The sequence below is a fragment of the Lasioglossum baleicum genome, unplaced genomic scaffold (assembly GCF_051020765.1).
Source record: "Lasioglossum baleicum unplaced genomic scaffold, iyLasBale1 scaffold0025, whole genome shotgun sequence".
In the NCBI taxonomy this organism is placed as follows: Eukaryota; Metazoa; Arthropoda; class Insecta; order Hymenoptera; family Halictidae; genus Lasioglossum; species Lasioglossum baleicum.
Genome location: NW_027469085.1, coordinates 94,528 through 116,003, shown reverse-complemented (window position 1 = coordinate 116,003; position 21,476 = coordinate 94,528). Strand labels below are relative to the sequence as shown.

Below are 21,476 nucleotides of genomic sequence, written 5' to 3'. Positions count from 1 at the left end.
ACACCGTTCGTGTGTTACTCATTGTTTTGCCGAAAGTAGTGGTAGTAGGGGCGTAATGGTGTTAACTGCGTATTTACTAAACGTGGAACATGTGGTGGTGGCTCGTGTACCAGACGTCAGATGCTAGTGACGAAGGAAGTGGCTTTCATTAGTAGTGGTGGTGGTGGTGGTAGTGAGCGCGCGGCACACTTCGCGCTTCTCTTTGTAAGTTCCTCACAGTATCACGCACCTCGGGTTACTCTCGCAGGTGAAGCAAACCGTTCACCACTATCCGACAACGCCGTGCACACTGCCTCCGAAAAGTCGTTTCGTTGTTCCACGGATCTTGTTTTTTTTATTTTTCTTTTCTTTTTTTCTGTTTCGTCTGTGATCGAACCCACAACCGATGTGTTCAATCGACAGAGACGGCCTCGGCCTTGCGACTGTTGTTACCAGTGCACCATGTCTTTGAGAGGATTTCTCTGAAGGAAGAACCAGGGTACCATTCGTGTTCCGTTCCGCCACGTGCTTCGCGACCCTGTTCGACGTCAGCCAGTTTTTCCCTTTTCTTCTTCTTCTTCTTCTTGTTCTTCTTTTTCTTACTCCTCGTCATCTTCTTCTCTTCGTTACGCTCTTCGAATTTCCATCGAATCTCTCAAACTCTCTCGCGTCTCGTCTCGTGCCGGTGTTCTGTGGCTGCGCCAGTCTTTAACAAATCAGGTAAACTATTCTTCTTTCGATAAACGTCACGCTGCTCGACTCTAGAGCGGAGACGAGTGCACGTATTCCAGCGAAAACCTTCGAACCGAGGATGAAGCATGCCGAGCATAGTTAATCGCTATTTCTATTTAACGTACCTGAACATAAAGAATTCAACTAACAACTGCAATCACGTGCGATATTGTTGTAATACAAAAAATCGTAGCTCTTAACGGTACTTTAATGTTTCATCAAAATATTGTATTAATTAATTAAGTGCCACGCCATCACGTACCAAAGTTCCAAGAAATTTAATCGATCTTTTAAAATGAATCCGTAACTGAATGATTTGTTATACTGTTATACTGCTATTTCAACTTTCTTACATCTCGTAGGTCCTGACGAAATTTTCATTTACTCTGCCTACCACGTTGAAATCTATTCAAAAAATTGTGTCATATATGACTGACGTGGCAGTTAAAGTGTTGAACGTAAGAATAACAAATAGAAGTTTTTTCTATAGCTTTACTCAGCGTTATACTAGTACTATTTGCTTCTAAGTTTCCTAAAAGTTTATTTAAGAATTAGTCGAGTCGAGACAGTTTTCGAGTCACAGCTTCCGAGAAAATCTGTTTAATTTTCATTTTAATTTTGATCTATAAATGTGAGAGTAGATTGACGAGGAATTTTGTTTAGTACCGATTGCCTGTGAAAATTTGTTTCTCCGCGCTCTAGTTTCTATGCCGATGCGGCCGGGAAAAAAGTAGGCTAGAACTAGTAATCGATCAATGATCTATTTGCCCGATTACTATACAAAAATTGTTCCATTTCCGCGAGAGACCTGCATAATTATGTCAGCGCGATTCTTTTAGTCTGAGGATAAAAAGCCTGTTCTAAAAGAGTAAAGTAGATCTCGAGTAGCGGATGAGTTTTAAAAATGTAGGAGAAAGTACACGGTCAAGTTGACACACGAAGAAAGCGGATTCAGATAGCACATTTTAATGCAGTGTACTGTACGCAGCGTTTTTGACTTTGAACTGAATTGTTCCATATTCTTAATGGGTTGCGTTTTAATGAGTAGAAATGTTAACAACTTGACGATTAATTAGGACCACAACGATGAATGAATAAGGAACACAAAAATAACAAATACATTTTCTTTTTATTATTTATTTTCATGCAAAAACAAATAGCTTTTCTGGAAAGATAAATCCGCAGCACCGTTTAAATTAATAAAAGATCTGAAAACTATACATGATAATTAGACTGCGGTTTTCTATACAAAATAAAAATATTCTGCGTCGATTTTGGAAAACAGTAATGTTCTTAATATTTTCAGATTTTTAAGATTTTTTATTGTTTTAGCCCAGTCAATTTTTTACTGAGTCAATAGTTTACTGAGAGCAATAATAATGCAATAACAACTATCATTAGAAAGAAGATTATACTGTAGGAGAAAGAGAAGCGTAAATCGTTACAAGTAAAAGTTACATTTAAGAATATTTTAGTGTTACAAAAATTAACATGTTTTAATTGTTAAACGTTCGAATGGGTTCGCTTATATTATAATTATTATTTATCGATTCAAGATATTTAGCCTTCAATTTTTTTACTACCACGAAAGTCTATTGTGCTATTATGTTGTTCTTATATGATATATAACAATTAGTAATAAAAAACGTTTAAATGGATCCGAACAAAACTTTCAATTTTACATATTTCATTTATTATGCTATGTATCTCTAAATATCATTACAACGAACTCAAACAATATCTCAAAAAGATTAATAGTCTTTTTATATTTGTTTAGTAGAAAACATAACTAGAATTTACAGTTACCAGAAGTATATTACGTTGTATAAAGTTATGTGGTATTCAAATGTAGAACTTTTTGTAAAAGTTTCACATTATTTATTAATTAATCTAAAGAATAGATCGCCATTTTTTCAAAAATAAGTAAAATATCTATACCGAAGCATTGCTAAGAAAATTGTTGCTATGGAAATTGATAATTTATTTTTACTCTTTTGAGAAATCAAAGACATGTTTTTGAATTTTCTTACGAATATGCTAACCCCTTCAGGAATCTTATACAATATGTAGGTATGCGCTGATTGATCGCCGACTAATTCAGTACCAGGCCAGTAATTATAACCTAATTCTTTTTTTGGCAACGACATATTTAGCAATACGCTGAATTCGTTTAGTACGTAATTAATACTTTTAATTCAGGATCGATTTCAATCTTCTACCAAGTAACACACAAGTGTAATAATTTATATATTAATTTATTAACGTTAGAATATCCTTTAACGTGTCCTATTAGAACCTTTTTGTTAACAATATAATGAATAATCTAGTATTTTTATAATTTGTTCTTCTTCAATATAAAAAAAAAACTATATATTTTTTAATTTCCACACATCGTTATCGTAGAAGTGTCGCATCTGCATTCATAAATTATGAAAGCAGACTTCTTTGGTTAATTTATAATGTTCACATTTCAAAGTGTTCCACGTGTAGTTAAAGCAAACTGACAGTACATGCTGAAAATATGGTCAGCCACGGTACATTGAATTTTGTTTCAGTTCCTTTTGCAACAATAATGTCCGTAACCCAATTGTTCTGCAAATATTTACGCACTTATAATAATAATATAATAAAAGAAGGAATTTTTTGAAATCAAAGTTACTCTTTCATTAATGTCTTCTGTGACTTTCATCGTCTCAATTTGTATAATTAGTCGTAATTCAATAGTATAATTATGTTTTGTAAACCTTAATTTCTCGTACTGCAAAGTAAAGTTACATACAAACTTTGATTTTGGTTTTGATAATACAAGGGGAAGAACAGCAATAGTTATCATGCTTCCTAAAAACGACGAAGACAAATATTTTTATCTCAATCTCGCAATCAGATAAATCATTCTCCACAATAGCGAGGAACACATCTATCATTCTCACGAAATAATTGCTATTTATCGAACACTCGATCTCGGTTTTCCCCATGATACATCTGCATTATGTTCCTATCTTTGTAATCAGTTTATTAACTAATTTTTCCGCGATGAAACCTATGTCATAGGAAGATATATGTATACATTACGCAAACTAAAATGTGATTTGAAATGAAACAGATAATACCTTATTAATATGTACTACGATTACATTTTAACATACGTAAAGAAATATGAGCTCGAGTTAGAAATCTATTCAATCGTAATCGATAAAAGTTAAATAAATACTAAGTAAACTATACATGATTTAAAAATCCAAAGCTGCTTTACACGAAACAAATATAAAACAGATATTGGGTTGGAACGAAAGTTCGTAGCGTTTTTAAATTCGAAGATAAAATTAAGATATTTATTCAGTTACATATATTTTCCATTCGGTTCTATTATTTTTTGCCACACTTATCATGTTATGTGTTATGAATTGTCGTTCCAACCCAATATTTGCTAGTGTTGTTAAAAATCTTGTTACATTGAAAATAAAATAAAAATGAAAGATGAATGGGGTCAAGACATTTTACAGACTCGTATGTAAACTTATCTATGGCTATTAAATAAGTTTAATGATAAATTATCTACCTGCGAGGGAATAATTCTGTGTGGAAAAATGCGTAGAAAATGCAGAATAAAATTTTCTTGTCTGATGCTCCGTTTTCACGAAAATCGATTCGGAAAATTTGCCTGGTACACGTGCACTCAACCGCGTGTCGACTCCGCGTAATTCGCTATTCGCTATACGTGTGCTCTTGTTTCTGTTCGTACTTGCACTTGCAAATATAGCAATGGTGATTAATATTGTATAATGCAATGGTCTTATTTATAATTATGTATGGACGTGCATATTTTTATATTTACATGATTTATATCTTATGTATAATTCATCTTCTATTATTTTATGAACCATGTTAATTCCAATGTCTGCTCGAGGATATTAACACCAGACTATCATACTCATTAAATTGAAGTAGACACATTTTTGTGGGGAAGAGTGGGATAAATTAATTTAGGCGTATTCAAGAAGAATAGACTTATTATTTTTATAAGATAATACAAAAATATATTTCCAATAGAAATTATTAAAAGAATTTCTTTACTCGAGCACATATTATTATAAACATCATGAGCAATCGAAAGAAACTGAGCTTCCAATTTTTATAAAACAATGTGCATGCCAGTACCATATTTTGTGCCCGGTACGGTTAGTGTTAATTCGCGGAACACATGATGGTATAATGATTTCCTTTCAACATTCTTCTAATTGTATAAATTATTTTCTGATTCGCAGAATGCTTCGATTAGTTCTCCTCATCGCCTCCATTTCCGGATCCTTTTACGAGGCTACGGCAGCTTCACAGCATATCAACAAAGACCTAACCAACCACTACAATGCACGTTTTCACGCTTACGAGGAACCGTACAGTATTGACTTCACATATCATAATTACGAGCAAATGAGTCGTTTTCTACGAGCGACGTCGCTCCGTTTCCAAAACCTAACTGCCTTATACTCTATAGGAAAGTCTGTGAAAGGTACGTTTCTTGAGATACTGCTTTATCCGGTGTACCACTGAATCATTTACTAATCTTTGTAAAATTAGTATTTATTCTCAATTACCCAACATTCTACATCATTTTTATCAAATGAGAAGAGATATTTTTCATTTTGATGGCACTTTATGTTTAATAACAGTAAAGAATTAAACAAAAATTAATTATGGACTATTTTTTATGGAAACAGACTTGAGAAAGATAAAAATTCTTCTTAATCATTAAAAAAGAATAGTGGTATTCATTGGTACAGCTAACCATTCATAAACTTTATTTTCTTCCATTGATGCAATATGTTTTTAACGTAATTACGTTTAATATTGTTCGTTACTTTCTGTTACTTCATCGCGTTGTTTGATTTTCTTTTCGATTAAAAACATTAGTAGTATAATAAGTCGACTCCGGATTTTATGCACTTTTGACAACAATGAGTAGGTGCAATTTAAAACAGCGCGAAGATTAAAAGATTCTAATGTTAATATATTATTTTCACTACATTAAAATTATTAGTGAAAAATATAAACTTATATACGTAGCTCCTGTGTTTCGAAATTGATGCATACATTTTTTAATTTGCATAAAGATCCGGAGTCTAATGATATAACCATCGTTATTAATTATTTCCTTTATTAGCATGATTTTAATAGCATTTTAAAAGCACCATTTTGATACTCTTACGAATGCAATAAGGAAACGTACGAACAGAATGGTAACTTTTTATTTTGCATAAAGATACGGAGTCTAATGATAACCATCGTTATTAGTCATTTTCCTTTATTAGCATGATTTTAATAGCATTTTAAAAGCACCATTTGGTACGCGGTAAATGCAATAAGGAAATGTAAGAACCAAATGGTAAATTTTTTATTTTGCACAAAGATCCGGAGTCTAATGATAACCATCGTTATTAGTCATTTTCCTTTATTAGCATGATTTTAATAGCATTTTAAAAGCGCCATTTTGGTACTAGGCAAATGAAATAAGGAAAGGTAAGAACAAAACGGTAACTGAATATATATTCCATATTATAGGACGCGACTTATGGGTAATGGTTGTTTCTTCCTCGCCATATGAACATATGATTGGCAAACCTGATGTGAAGTACGTAGCTAATATACATGGGAATGAAGCCGTGGGTCGTGAGTTAATGTTACATCTGATTCATGTAAGTAGTCATATGATACCCTTTGTACCGCCATTGACCCCGAGTTTATATTCGTACTCAAGGGAAATACTATTAACTAAATCGTCGATTTCTCAGAAATTTATTGGAAACGTTCATCAGAAATATTTAGAGAAATTCTTTCTGTAATATGTGGATCTAGAGCAGCCTTTAATATATGCAAGAGGTTTTAATTAGAACGAATATGTCTTCTCTCGTGAAATGATCATCGGCCAGTGCCGTGTTCGATGTCATGCATATTGTATCCGTTTGAAACTTATTAATGTAACGATTAATCAGGTGCTCGGTATAAATACTTCATTCTGTTTCTAATACCTTCGTAATGTATTCGGTCGTAAAACAGACCTTTCAATATGATAATATAGATCCTCGATTTACTAATAATACTGCTGCTTTTACGTCACTCTTCCATATTTGACATCTACCGTTCTCAATATAAACTGTTGCTCTGATAGGATAGAATAGAATACAAGTTTATTTTTCAGCCTGCCTCCACTCTCTGACATCTAAACAAATCTATAAGATAAAATACTTTAACATTATACATTTTATTTATAAACAGTGTTTAAAATTTTTCTTGACAATGAAAATACAGTTAGAAGCAAAACTGATCACTCGCAATTAAAAAATATGTTGAAAAAATGCGTTCGGTCGGAATTGTGAAAAACAATAGTAAAAATTGATTTTTACGATTTTTATGTATAAATTATATACGCTCCGAAAATTTCATTAAAATTGGTTAATTGGTTTACGAGTTATAAACGATCAAAAGTGGTAAAAATTGCAATTTTTCCAGATTTTCAGCCTTTTTACCACTTTTGATCGTTTATAACTATAACTCGTGAACCAATTAACCAATTTCAATGAAATTTTCGGATGGTATATAATTTATACGAGTTGACCAAATACATCTTTTAAATTTTCGTTATTGGCCCAGCTAAAAATGTCGTAAAAATCAATTTTTTCAACATATTTTTCAGTTGTCGATTACTAAACTAATTCTTCTAACCTTACAAAGAAATTGAAGTCGTTTGGTCCATTCATAAAAAAGCTATTCTGATTTAAAGTGTGTGTGTGATCAGTTTTGCTCCTAACTGTAGATACAGGGAGAGAGTTCATATTCAAATTCAGAAATCTATGATATATTCAAAGTAAATTCATTTTCTCATTTTCACCACGGTTTCACTACTGTTTTCACCACTTGTGCTACTTCTTCGTAGACATAAAATTAATTCAGTAAAACTGCACTGTCCTTTAACTGGAGCAGGCGACAGACTTAGCGTATTCAATTTTTAAAATAATTGTTTAATGTATTTATGCTTCGTGATATTCTAAATTCCCGCGTCTACTATATGTATACATCTTTCTATGCCTTCTAATAAAGTTTGCGCCGATCCCGAAATGTTAATTAACGAAATATTGAATTTACATTAACATTTTACAGGATAAAATCCATTAAAATAAATACAATATTTCAAATATAATTCTCAGTATTTTGTGTACTCTTCAAATAAAGTTCTATTCTAAGTCTATTCTACGTTCTATTAACTGTTTCAAATAGTCTATTTATAAAATATTATAATTACGTTATAAGTATATAATTCAAATTATAATTATAATCTATTATAATAGAAAATTCACTATTACTCAACTCTACTCAGAATTAGTTGCAAATAAACGAAACAATAAGCACTAATAGAGGGGGAAGCGTGTAGAGAGGGAAAACTCGTGTTTTCTTGAAACTGCAGCAGGAAGTGGGAAATCTTACATGGCTAATTGATCACCTTGTTTATTCCATGAACTTTGATACTGACAAGTGTTTTTAATCCGGCTTTACTGCAATTATAGAGGTTCTAATGTATTTATTTGTAAAATTAGTACATTTTTTTTATATTTGCAGCATTTCGTAACCAATTATGGATCAGATCCATATATTACATGGCTTTTGGATAATACTAGAATACATATTCTCCCGTCGATGAATCCTGACGGTTTCGAAGTTTCAAAGGAAGGATACTGCGAAGGCGGACAAGGAAGGTAAGACTTTAAGCTATAACATCAAATTAGAAACAATATTCGTACTATAAATTTATCAAGTAATTTTACATTTTCCACCAAATAATTCGAAGCAATAACAGATTTTAATTTCAAGTCGTAATCTTGCCAGTACAGAGACATTACAATACGATTTCTTCATCAAGATCTATTCTTAAGGTTTAATTCATTTAATTACTTCATTAATATTTCAATGATCTATTCAAATTACTGGAGAATTAAACATGAGAAACAATAAAAAAATAGAGGAATTTGTTTTTTTTCAATTAAACCTACGTGATGGGATGAAAGAATTAATGCATAATTGTATACTTTGTATAGTTAAGTATAAAACGATTGAAATGTGTTTTAAATGTTCACAAAATTCAATTAGGTTAGTCATAAGTGGGCTTTAACTTGGGTAAAAACGAATGATAGTTTGTGAAAATAGAGGTATCAAGCTTTAAAGTGAGACCAAGTTCATTGTAGTACTTTTTTAACGAAACTGTCACGATTTAAAAATCGACGATTTTTCACAAATCGGAGAAGCGTTTAATTTTTTTGATCCACTGTATCTGCCGAGTCTGCCAGATCTGAATAAGACTAATTTAAATTTCCCAGCTTCATATTGCTGTCAGAGCGAATAAAAAGCAGAATACACGCTCTTACGAAGGACGAACAGTTATTAGAAGTCGTACTTCGCATGTCTCGAAAAATGCAAATTGTTATCTAATTTGCTCATCTCGAACTGTTTCCAATATTTCTTAAGTTCTTTAAAGGTCTTATTAAAGGTTAAGTTAAGCTATAACCTGATAAAAGTTACCTCAAAAATCACAAAAAGTAATAGAACAGGATGGAAAGTATATGTTATTGAAGAAACCTATGAATATCTATGAATGTTAATTCAAAAACGCTACGAACTTTCGTCCCAACCTAACAGAAACTTCCTGTGTTGTCACTCAGAAATGTCGATGTCTATTGAAAATTTTTTATTGGTTGAAATATTCCCAAGTACGAGTTCAGTACGAAATATTTGTTTTTTATAGATACAACGCTCGTGGTTTTGATTTGAACCGCAACTTCCCCGACTACTTTAAGCAAAACAAAATTAAAAGTCAGCCGGAAACCGAGGCTGTTAAAGAATGGGTGTCCAAAATTCAGTTTGTTCTATCTGGGAGCTTGCACGGTGGTGCCTTAGTTGCCAGTTACCCATTTGACAATACGCCGAATTCGCGTAAGTTTGTTTTCGTACGCAATTAGCAATTTCTTTGTTTTATGTTATGGGAAAGTTAATTTCTTTTCATTGTTTCATGATAACGGGTTTAAATATCTTTTAGAATTAGAATGAAATATCTACCACTATAAGAGAAAGATTAGCAGTGTTCAAAATGATCACTATTTTCGTTAAGAACGAAAAATGATGGATAAAAAATATTTTACATTGTTCTTGAATTTTTGTGTGAAATTATTGCTCGCTGAGATTTTAGTGGCGTCTCTTCAAATCTTTTATGTAGATATACTATAAATTAGGATTTTAAGTTTCGTTCAGACGTTCTTTCATCATCAGTTGCAAATTATGGTAAAATTAACATTCGGCAACAAGTTTATGCAAAAGCCACCTTCTCGGAAACTTTTACTTTTCGACTAACAAAATAACATCCTGAACCAAAGTTATAAATAAAATATAAAATTAATTGATTTTCTTCTTCAGTCATAATTGTAGCATAACAATAATAAAAATAATAAATTGGAAAGACGAGATAAAAAGCCAGTAATCAGTGATTATGTTGTAAAAAGAGCAGATCCGTTATTTCAATAGAATCGAAAATCAAATGTTGTTCCATTTCTAAAAAATGAAGGAATCATTCAGAATCTTTCGCGGTAACAATGTCACCAACAATTCAAATGTTTTTGTGTATAAAAACATGTATTTGGCAATGTGTATCTAAATATTTTTTTAGTATTTGGAAAATGTACATTGTATACGTATACATATTACAATAGTTTGAAGAAACAATTCCATTTAGGTCAACATACTTCAAGTACGATAAAATCGTTGGTAAACGAATGCCTTGAAAATAATGTGAACTATTTTGGAAAAATCGAGAACATAAAGATAGATTATATTACGTAACTTAACGACAATTAAAAGCAATCTCATCCTATTGTATAACTTTTCATGCTGTCAGGAATATGCCGGTCAGCGCCATTGTGTGCAGGTATATGGTGTATTTGCTAACTGATTCATCTGTTGAAAGCCTTTTTATAACAGTTGCCAATTAATTTCTCTCGGGCTTGAATTCGAAACGAATTTTAATTTGCCTACATATTGAGCCTGAAGCTATCGCATAATTATATCATTTGCATTACTGCTATTTTAATAACACGAATAAAGACTGAATTAAGCAGTTCACGTATTTATTTGAAATTATATTTACAACACATATTTCAGTACCAATGAGCAATGAGTAAACCACTACAGTAAAGTCTTGATCTAACAAACCGGATTCTCGTGTCCGTACTCTGACATGGGTCGTGCATGGCTACTATTTTTTGTGACCTCACATAATACAAATGTATGAATACAGTATTACAAATATCAGTCATTTTAATCAGAAAGATGTCATAAATAAGTTGGTGAAAGTCCCATAAAGAAATAATGAAAAATAAAGAGGTTTTGTAATTATATTAGTAGTGGTTCACTCTAGAGGTCCCTATTTCACGTGTATCTAAATATAAACGTGTACACGTGTAGTAAGCGAATCCGGATCTCAATCCGTGTAATGTTTAATAGTTTAATACATCACAGATCCATTCGGCACGTTCAAATGGCGTTTATGTTTTTCGTTTGAGAGAGTCGAAAAGAATTCGATCGAAAAACATAAACGCATCAGTCACCGGACTTGAACGTGTTGAACGGATCACACCGATCCGTGTACACAACACGGATTCGTATTCATTCACGGACTCTAATTTCTTACTACGAACGTACACTACTGTGCAAAAGAAAGAAGCAGCCGGCCATATTTCATATAAATAGTGTAAAAAATTAAATAAGAACACAGTAAGTTTTGAAAAAGGATTCCGCTGTTTAATTGAACAGTTCTGAGAATATGTGTTATTACGGATTATCTAATACTTTTTTTTTAAATGCAATAAATCAATCATTGTACAATACAATTTCTACAGAAAGATATTGTTTGTAATTATATCTTATAATTATACTGGGTGCTTCTTTCTTTTGCACAGTAGTGTATTTCAGGACACATTCAAAACAGCGATCTCTAGTTCACAACGATATATCCGACCCCGTATCGGATTTCGCGGCATGTTTACTATCGTTCACCCTTTATACTGCTCGGCAACCGAGGGAGCTCAAGCTTCTAGGCCCCTCGCTGGGTATGCCTCTCAGTGGAGGGGGTAAGCGAATTGAGTAAGATCGTACAACTCCGTCCGGTTTAGATCAAGACTTTACTGTACCTCTTATCAAATTCAATGATCGTCTAAAAGAAATCAAGAAATACACGTTATTCGTTTAATACTTGTTACATTAATTTAGTTTAATCGTTCAATTAATAATACGCTATTTTAAAAATAATACGCCACTTTACACAACACTGCCATGTTATTAACAAATGAGCGGATTACGCATTAGTATATCTAATAGGTACTTGAACACTGTTTACTGTATCACTCACACACTTAACGATAAACAATATTTTATTAGGTGCACCAATAATAAAATCGATCCAATATAATTTCGAATTAATTCGGTGCCTTTTGTTCATCAATTTGTTGATCACACGCGAACAACCAAAATGCACTCTACTCTCGAATGTAATATAAACAATTTGCTATGCATTTACTTTGTTTGACAAATATATGTGACGGCTAAATAATGGTTTAAATTTAAACTATATTTACTAAACTACATACTTAATTTGAACACCTAATGCCTATCCAAACTTTTGTTCGTTCATATCGCAGCCAATGATTGTGACAGATGAGATGTGCTGTTACTGTAGCATTGAAAAAAGTATTTCGAGGCGAACGTGGAATTTTATGAAAAATAATAGAGTTCTTATTGGTACGCCTAATAAAAACATATAAATATTTTAGAGTGTCATATTGCATTTCCCATTGATTTTGCGAAACTCGTGCTTTGCAGTTTTGGTTTTGTTGCGTTAAAAGAATTTCCGGAAGTGGAATCTGATCCAAGATCTATACAAGCAATTCAGTGTTTCAGAGCTACACTTCGGCGCCAAGCATTTCGCCGGACGACGATGTGTTCCAACACTTATCGCTAGTGTATTCCCGAAACCACGGGTCTATGTACCAAGGGCTTCCTTGTTCCCAATCGCAACCTGGATTTAAGAACGGTATCACCAATGGCGCGCAATGGTACCCGTTAACTGGAGGAATGCAAGACTTCAATTACGTATGGAACGGGTGCATGGAAATCACATTGGAACTCTCGTGTTGCAAATATCCGCCAGCTTCGGACTTGCAATTCTACTGGGATGAAAATCGCGGGGTAAGTTAAACTATTTGGTATATGAAAGAAATATGGTTGAAACAAAAGTTGTACGGTTTCAAGAGGGCATATAATAATGTTATTAATAATTATTATTGGTTTTTTCTATTTTGTTTTTTTTATCCAAATATAAAACTCACCTTGAGTTTCTTATTTAACGTAAACCGTAAATTTTAATCTTGTGGCTGAGGAGAGAATTGAATTCCGAATAAAAAACTATAAGGGTATATGGGGTAAAAAACCAATAGTTACTGAGACGTTCTCTATAAATGATTCTTATAAATGATTTTACTACAGTTTACGATTACCATATTCTCAAAATTTATAATAAAATGTTGATTTTTCTAGGCCCTTATAAAATTCTTAGCAGAGGCTCATAGAGGTGTACGTGGATTCGTGGTCGACGAGAATGGTAATCCTATCGAAAGAGCGTCTATTAAAGTGAAATCTCGCGATGTTAGTTTCTTAACTACGAAATATGGAGAATTTTGGAGAATTTTATTACCGGGAGTGTATAAACTCGAGGTAGTGTATATATTAATGTTTTAGTTTTAATTTCGTAAAAGAATCGTACTTCCTACGTTTTCTATGTCATTTGCGTTGGAAGGAAATGTATTGCCAACAAGTAAAAGTTACTTTTATTTAATAATAATCAGTATTAACATTTCGAAATAATTCTACTTCTTCCCTAGGTATACGCAAACGGATACCTTCCACGTGATGTAGAATTTAAAGTAATGGAACAACATCCAACGTCTTTCAACGTAACATTATACAAGGCAAATGTGAGTACAACATAAAAACTGCACGTTTGAAAACTTTTAAAACAAAGTTTTTGAGCTTCTCAATACCGAGAACAATTTTTTTTAACAATCGCATATTATTGTAATACGTTCCGCGTTATTGATTTTCGCAATTACATTTTATTTATTAAACCTCGGGCGGCGGAACAATGTTATAACTAGACTCCGGATCTTTATGCAAAATAAAAAGTTTGTGCAACAATCGCAAGACACAGGAGATAAATATAAATTTGTGTTTTCCACTAATAATTTTAACCCCTTGCACTCGAGTGGCAACTCTAAGGCACCGCTAAATATTATATCAGTAATGTAAAATAATTGTTACGTTATTAAATTATTTTATATCAAATAAATTATTAAACATTTGGGTATTGCATGAGTAGATTGCATCAGTTCAATATGCGTAAAATAAACAAAATCATATAGAATGGAAATATTCTAGGTCAGAAGAAATGTTTAGTTTTCGTGTTAAAATAGTTTCGAGTGTAAAAGATTAATATATATTGAATATAATCAGAATTTCTTATTATTTTTATTATTAAGAAAAGAATAATACACAGCAGACTGATAATAGAATATTGCTTAAAGTAATAATTCAATCGTTCGGGCGTGTTGCTCGATTAGTGAAGCAATAGCGTTTATTAACTGCACCGATACAGCACGTTTCATTATTCATTAAAGAGATATCCGAGTGAAGAGGAAAATGGGTCCAACTTCTATGCCGGAAACAGAGATCATATTCATCATGATCATGTGATACATTTTCGGCCACATCCTGGAACCAACACAGCTTCCGATGCAAACAGTGGAATATTCTCGTCTCTCAGTAACGGATTTAATTCTTTCGTCAGTAATTGGTTCGGGTGATTAATTGTAAGTTATTGATCTAAGGCTGGATCGTATAAATCATTCTCGTTTGACGCAAACAACACACTTGACACATTTGTGAGCGTACAGGAATTGGAACGAAGATTATTGAGGGCAAACTATTACATATATTGAGAAGGGTTACGGAGTAGCAAGCTGTTGAATATATTTAAATATTTTAATATTTTAATGTGTGTGCAGTATTTAAATATTGTATTAATGAAAATGTTATGCTTATTTATTGCTTCATCTTTTTATAGTTTTTCAATATGTATCTATGCTGACGCAGTTGCGAGATTTTTTAAATTGTAAGAATATTAAAAAGAGAATTCACATATTTAGAAAACTGTTCGAATAACAGCGCCGTTTATTTTGTAGATACTTTTTAATATAATATTTTCATTGTTTCTTTTATGTAAAGAAATGATTTTAAATTATTTATTATTTATTTAAAACAATGCGATTAGTATTATTTCATTATTTTGTTTATTACACTTTAAATATTGTAGAATCAGGAAATGTATTTACTTTTTATATTCTACGTTGTGTGTAAAAAAATTATGAAAAGAATATTAATTTGGTGTGATATTTTTTGTTGTTGACAACTTATGTTAAAATACAATAAACTTCAATTTTTTTATTAAAATATAATACTTAAGAATTTTAATGAAGATATATTGCACACAAGCTATATAATTAATTCGAAAACTAATTACATATATTTGTTACTTACAAAATTATTTCTTAAAAATGGAACGCAAAATGATCTAAAAATTTGTTTATCTTCATTGAGGAAATCAGATATTTACAAAGTGTACATCTATTTATTAACAAAAATTCCAACCAGAAGTTATCCGTTTGTTATTTTAATGTACTCGATCTTCTTCTTAGCTTTTAAATAGAGATCCCACTGCCTTAATACGTATATGTTTAATACGTAAGTCAAAATACTTATAGATCACTAATATTAAAAGAAGATGCGAGCAGGAATTAATAATCGCGAAGTATAAATTATTTGTTTTATTTTTTTATGCACATATTTGTAATGAATTATTTAAATTTAATTATTATACATTACTATGTACTATTTGAATTTAACTTATTATTGTTTGAATATTACGAAAATTAATCTAAAGGTAAAAGATTTTTTAAAAAAGTGTTCACAATACATATAGACTCTACATATATGAATTTTTTTTGTTTATATTCATTACAAACCGTCGATTTTATTTTAGTAACACGTCATTCCTTTTTATTGACTCTTAAATAAACCATATTTTTATTAAGTATATTGTTATTTTGTAATTCAAAATTAACTTTTTGTATTCATGCAGTTGTCTTGAATTTATGAAAACTTCCACTTACAGTTCTGTCGTGAATTGAAAGCAACTGAACGAAATATATAGTGTTCAATATCGAAATTGTTAATAAAATTATATTTTTTACATTAAATAAATATATTTTGTAGAACTAAAGTAAAGTTCAAAAAGAAATTATAACAATATATAGATATGAAATTAGAATTATAATATATAGATATATATATAGTAATTAGTAAAAACCATAAATCTCATAATTGGATCTTATGGTGATTATGAAACGGCTACATATTTTTGTAGATCATCTAGTGTGCAAAGGTACCAATTCACTATATAATTATATGTATACATATGCGTACAGGGTGTATTTAAAAAGCGATTGTACCTTTCACAGTGAAATTACCATACCAATTGATCAGAATGCATATATAGTAAATAAATATTTACTTACAGATTTTTTCAGATTCAATAGATGATACACTACATTTTTCAAACTCAATAGATGGTACTACGGCGTAAATAATAATACACAAATGTATTATATATGTGAATTTTTTTATACATATATTACTCTCATATATACTCAAATTATTTTAGTAGCCTTATATAGAAGTCTGAGGAACGTTGTATTATTATAAAGTATTTAAATACTTCAAATAGGAAATATAACAAATATATTAAAAAAAGGAAGCGTGCTATGATAAAAACGAAGTTCATAAAAACAAAGTTCATTAATATAAATCGTTAAGAAATATTAAAATAAGATCAGTATGTGTTCAATCCGATTGTTTAATATTAATTGCAGAAAATGCAGTGCTATGTAAAAGTTTTTCATATTACTGCGTAAACAATATTTTTTCGCAGATAAAATATTTCATCTGTTTCTTTATAAAAACTACGTTTTCTATTACTCAAAAAGAAAAATTTTTGTTTTGTTAAATACATATGGATTACAAAACGTTAAAACGTGAGCAAGAATATTTCTTTATAAATAATGCATAATTTATGGTTATTGTTATACTATTTATAAGAAAATGGAAGACGTATCTCTCCAACAAAATTTAGTACGATTTTTTCTGCGTAGTGTAAACGTTGGCGATAATATACACGTATATATGAAATAAATAATTAAGGAATGAATTTAGCAAAATTAACTAATAGTAACTAATTTCTAGTTAGTCTGCAATAATGTATTGCATAAGCGCTGCCTTTATTCAATTCCAGAGGCAACAGTAATAGTAACAGCAATAATTAATAACAATTAATATGCCTGTAAAATTGTTCCAGGTACAATATTACATCTGTTATTTTGTATAAAACCTATTTATAAAATATAAATATCCTGCAAACTTGTATTTAAGTTATTGTTTCAAATGATTAAAATCTATACAAATAATAATAATAAAATAAAAATTGAATATTAGAGAAAAGATAAATAATTAAGATGCAAGCAAATCCAACATCTGTTCAGAAGCAGTAATTAATTGGAGTAAAATTTAATTTTTACACCTCTAGTAATTGTTTAAAATTTTCAGACTTTAAGTATTGTTCATAAATGTATAATTTTTACTTAATAATTTAAAACGTCAAAAAAACAACTTGTACAATACAATTTTCATTGTACATGTAAGTCCTGCTACATATCATTTCTCCTATAGTATATAGCGCTAACTTATATTTATATTGAAATAAATAATGTGTAAATGTTTATGGCAAAGTATAAAACATGTTATTTATTTTCTTCTATGATTGTTAGAATACAAAACATATAATTTACATATGAAATTACAGTATGCTTGAACGTGTTCATATGCAAAATATTTTAATTTAAATAAAGAGATTGATAGTATTATAACATAACATACATTTGAATACTACTAACGACATGTAGTTAAAATGTAAATAATATTTATTTTATTTCTGTTTGTGAATAAATTTCCTAATTTATCATGATTAGAGAGAGTAGAATATATAACTTACATAATTTTGTACAAAATATATTTAATCATTATGTTTAATTACCATTAAAAAAAAATAATGGATAATCATGATATATAAATGAATATATATATATATATATATATATTTCTTTGACTGAAAATATTATTGTACTGGTATTTCTTAATTAGTAAAAAATAAATGAGTTACAGTCAATCGTTTATTTACATATAATAAAACTATATATAAAATTTCATTAAATTTACAATGCTCACATTTTCAAAAAAAAGCTTCACAGCAATACATTAAATCTCAATTCATTGAAATTTAACTTATCAGAAAAATAGTTAAAAACAATTAACGGTTTATGAATCTATGGCAAAGTGGTAAAAAGAATTTGATATTGATTACACTAACACATATCCAACTTACTATTAACAGTAGGAGCATTAAGTCCACCGGTATCGCCATTTTCAAGTTGTTTCAGTAGCCGAAACAGAGCTGCTGCTTCTCTGATACGACTGAATTCAATACAGAAGGCTTGTACTTCGATAAAAAGTTCTTTTACATTTATAATCTTATTCCTTATCAAGGATTGCAAAAAGACACAAACCAAACGTACTAAACGATTCTGCATGTAACGATCCTTTATAGTTTCACAAGTGGAAATACAGTTGCTAATGTACAAATGAACAAATTCTGTAGGTAAATCCACAGTAGTAGTCAACCTATTAACTACTTCCATTGAATGGAGAGACATTTCCATATTTACCAAAACGCTTAAATATTCTGTTATCTGGCTGGATTGCATAAGCTTCAATAACACTTCGATTGCAATCATAGGATTATTTTCCACCAAATCTGGAAGTTTCATTGGGGTAAGGCTGATATGATACACTAATTTTGGATCTCTGTCTAGTTCATCCAGAACATGTTGCTGTTGTTGCAGCGTCACCGAAGTTTCAAAAGCCTTGCCCATTAATCTCCGAGCTTCTGCGCCAGCACAATTTGAGACACACATATTACTATCATACTCAATTGTAAATTGCGAAGGTTCTGTGACGTTAAACCATGCCAATTCATCAAAAGATCGATAAAGAGGAGGTGCTAATCGTAGAAACTCTGGTCGATAACTTTCGTAGGATAACGGAGGATTGTCGTTGTACATGAACGTCTCTGCCATAGATTTTGTTACATTTCTGGGAATATAATTTTGTGTGACTTTCGAATGATCCATGTCAGGTAATATCACTGGATGTCCACATTTTGCTATAGCTGGTAATTCTGAATGTCGCTCCGTTAATTGTGCTTGCAAGATAGTCAAATCGATAGGCTGTATAGAGGTAAAAGACAACTCTTCCACGATCTGCCTTGGAGTTTTCTTTAAGATGTCTTTTTGATTATTTCCCAATAAATTGATTAACAGGTTCTTCTCGCATTGAGATAAAACTGGTATATGTCCTGTGAAATTAGTTTTCGAAACACCATTGTTTATATCCTTCTGCGACTTTAGAACCTGAACGAAAACAGGTGCGAATGGTGTTGAAGCCAATGGTTCTCCTCTATAAAGGTCAAACAACAATGCCACTGCTATCACACGTTGTACACTTTTTGGCAATAAATCTATGTGTTGCAAGAAAAGAACCAATGTTGTTCCTACATTAAATCGGTCCTCTTTTCGAAATACTTGATGTAGCTGATTACATAGCGTTTCCAAGCTTGTGTCAAGATTTTCCTCTTCAAGGATATCCAACAATTTTGTTAAACCGTTCGGCCTAAGTGTCATGTTTGTTACGTTCAGAGTTGCCAAAACAGATATACAGTAGCACATTAACCTAACAAACTTCTGGCATCCTTAGTTACGTAACACATTATACTATGTTGTTGCACCTTGGTTGTCGTTTTTCATAATTATATTCATTGACGTTTCGACTCCAGTGTAATGTTTTGCTTTCAAAATCATCCATTGTATGTAACATGTTAACTTGTAATTCCAAATACACGTGCATATGTAGATGGCTGTTATATTTCAAAGTGATACTTTACAGATTATTACTATTTACACTTCGACTTATCTCCATTACAACAAATGGTCTTGAAATTTCTGTTAACCACGTTGAATAATGTTTATTTCGTTAATAAAGTGCATGATCGGTAAACATGAAGTAAACAGAATATTACGAACAATTACGAATGAGGGTGTAACTTGGTGCAACTTGGTGTAACTCAGTGTAACTCCTCGCACAATGTGTATTTAGTACAAAGATGGGTAAACTACACCCTGATAGCACAGTTTGGAACTGCCAGGAATAGTCCAGAGCGTGGAGTGAATTTGGAGGGCAGTATCGTTCCAGACGCCGCTTATTGGCTGCTCATGTAACAACCCTGATAGCACAGTTTGGAACTGCCACCCTGATAGCACAGTTTGGAACTGCCAGGAATAGTCCAGAGCGTGGAGTGAATTTGGAGGGCAGTATGGTTCCAGACGCCGCTTATTGGCTGCTCGGACCAATGGTTGGAGTACATCTAGAAAGAGTGTGGAGTTGCATGCCAGTGGGCTTCCGAAAACGATTACAGGTGTACAAAGTCCGCCGTCACAGCATCTAGAGGGCAGCTTCTTCCGTCCAGATGGAAGGCAGCTCGTGGAGTCTGTGTGGAACGGCGGATGCCGTTATACAGGGCAGCACCGTCGGTGAGGTTATGTCAGTAATGTTGGTAATGTCGGTGAAATGAATTTCTACACATTGTACAAATATGTAGCAGTCTTCCTTTTTACCGACAATTCCAAATACCGATTCTGAATGAAAACGAAATAATAAACCCGATATAAAAAAATATTAAATTTTATTTATTTCTATTATATCTATATTATTTTTCCTAGACTGCGGATCTTTGTGCAAAATAAAAATTGTCTGCATCGATCGCAAGAGAGATGGAAACTATATGTACAAATTGAATGTTACGTTCTTCCCCCCTTGCCGTAATTTTCTTTACAGTTACATTAAGAGTAAACCTACACATAAATCAATAAACTAGTAATACATTAATTATCCCCTAATACGTACAGTTACACGAATTAATATTCGGACGATCTAAAGAAGATGATAACTTTTTAAATATTGTACTATACGATTTGAATTTTTTGGGGGAGCTGGAACAATTAGTTTACTGCAGGATGTGAAAAGAAATTTTTTCAAAAATTGCATTTGGTCGGAATTGCAGAGAAAATACTAAAAGTTACATTTTACAACTTTTTCGCGCGGGCCTATATTGAAAATTTAAAAAGTACGTTTTGTAGGCCTGCGTAAATAATGTGCACTGTGAAAGTTTCATCGAAATCGGTTGATGCGGGAAAAAACGACAGGCCTTGAAAGATGTAAGAATTCTTCGATGTAGGCTGAAAATCTGCGATTTTTACCATCTTTAAACGTTTGTAGCTCATTGCAACGTCAACCGATTTTGACGAAATTTTCAAAATATGTTTAGTCGACACAGATCTACAAAGCGTATTTTTCAATTTTTCAATATGGGCTCACATAAAAAAGTTGTAAAATGCAAC

The 21,476-nt window shown here is 31.5% G+C and overlaps 2 protein-coding genes across 4 annotated transcripts; one reads left to right on the top strand and one right to left on the bottom strand.

Annotated features, from left to right (window-relative positions):
• LOC143219353 (carboxypeptidase D) lies at positions 1-16,283 on the top strand. Of its 3 annotated transcripts, none has more exons than XM_076445358.1 (10): positions 1-204; positions 4,977-5,221; positions 6,271-6,404; positions 8,323-8,459; positions 9,503-9,690; positions 10,646-10,675; positions 12,695-12,990; positions 13,339-13,515; positions 13,683-13,775; positions 14,475-16,283. In XM_076445358.1, the coding sequence occupies exons 2-10, from the start codon at positions 4,978-4,980 to the stop codon at positions 14,658-14,660; spliced, it is 1,485 nt and encodes a 494-aa protein (XP_076301473.1). In that variant the 5' UTR covers positions 1-204; position 4,977; the 3' UTR covers positions 14,661-16,283. The 3 variants fall into 3 exon arrangements, with proteins under 3 accessions (XP_076301473.1, XP_076301472.1, XP_076301474.1); XM_076445357.1 differs by lacking the exon at positions 1-204 and adding an exon at positions 215-699; XM_076445359.1 differs by lacking the exons at positions 1-204; positions 10,646-10,675 and adding an exon at positions 215-699.
• On the bottom strand, positions 14,887-20,313 carry Not11 (CCR4-NOT transcription complex subunit 11). The gene has a single exon (XM_076445360.1). It carries the CDS (start codon positions 19,746-19,748, stop codon positions 18,330-18,332), a length of 1,419 nt encoding a protein of 472 aa, XP_076301475.1. The 5' UTR covers positions 19,749-20,313; the 3' UTR covers positions 14,887-18,329.
• Between the last annotated feature and the right edge of the window lie 1,163 nt (positions 20,314-21,476).

Coding starts and splice junctions, on each gene's coding strand:
- Not11 (XM_076445360.1), bottom strand. CDS start 19,748: ATGTGCTACTGTATATCTGTTTTGGCAACTCTGAACGTAACAAACATG.
- LOC143219353 (XM_076445358.1), top strand. CDS start 4,978: ATGCTTCGATTAGTTCTCCTCATCGCCTCCATTTCCGGATCCTTTTAC. Junction 6,405..8,322: donor TAATGTTACATCTGATTCAT/GTAAGTAGTCAT, acceptor TTATATTTGCAG/CATTTCGTAACCAATTATGG. Junction 8,460..9,502: donor TGCGAAGGCGGACAAGGAAG/GTAAGACTTTAA, acceptor TGTTTTTTATAG/ATACAACGCTCGTGGTTTTG.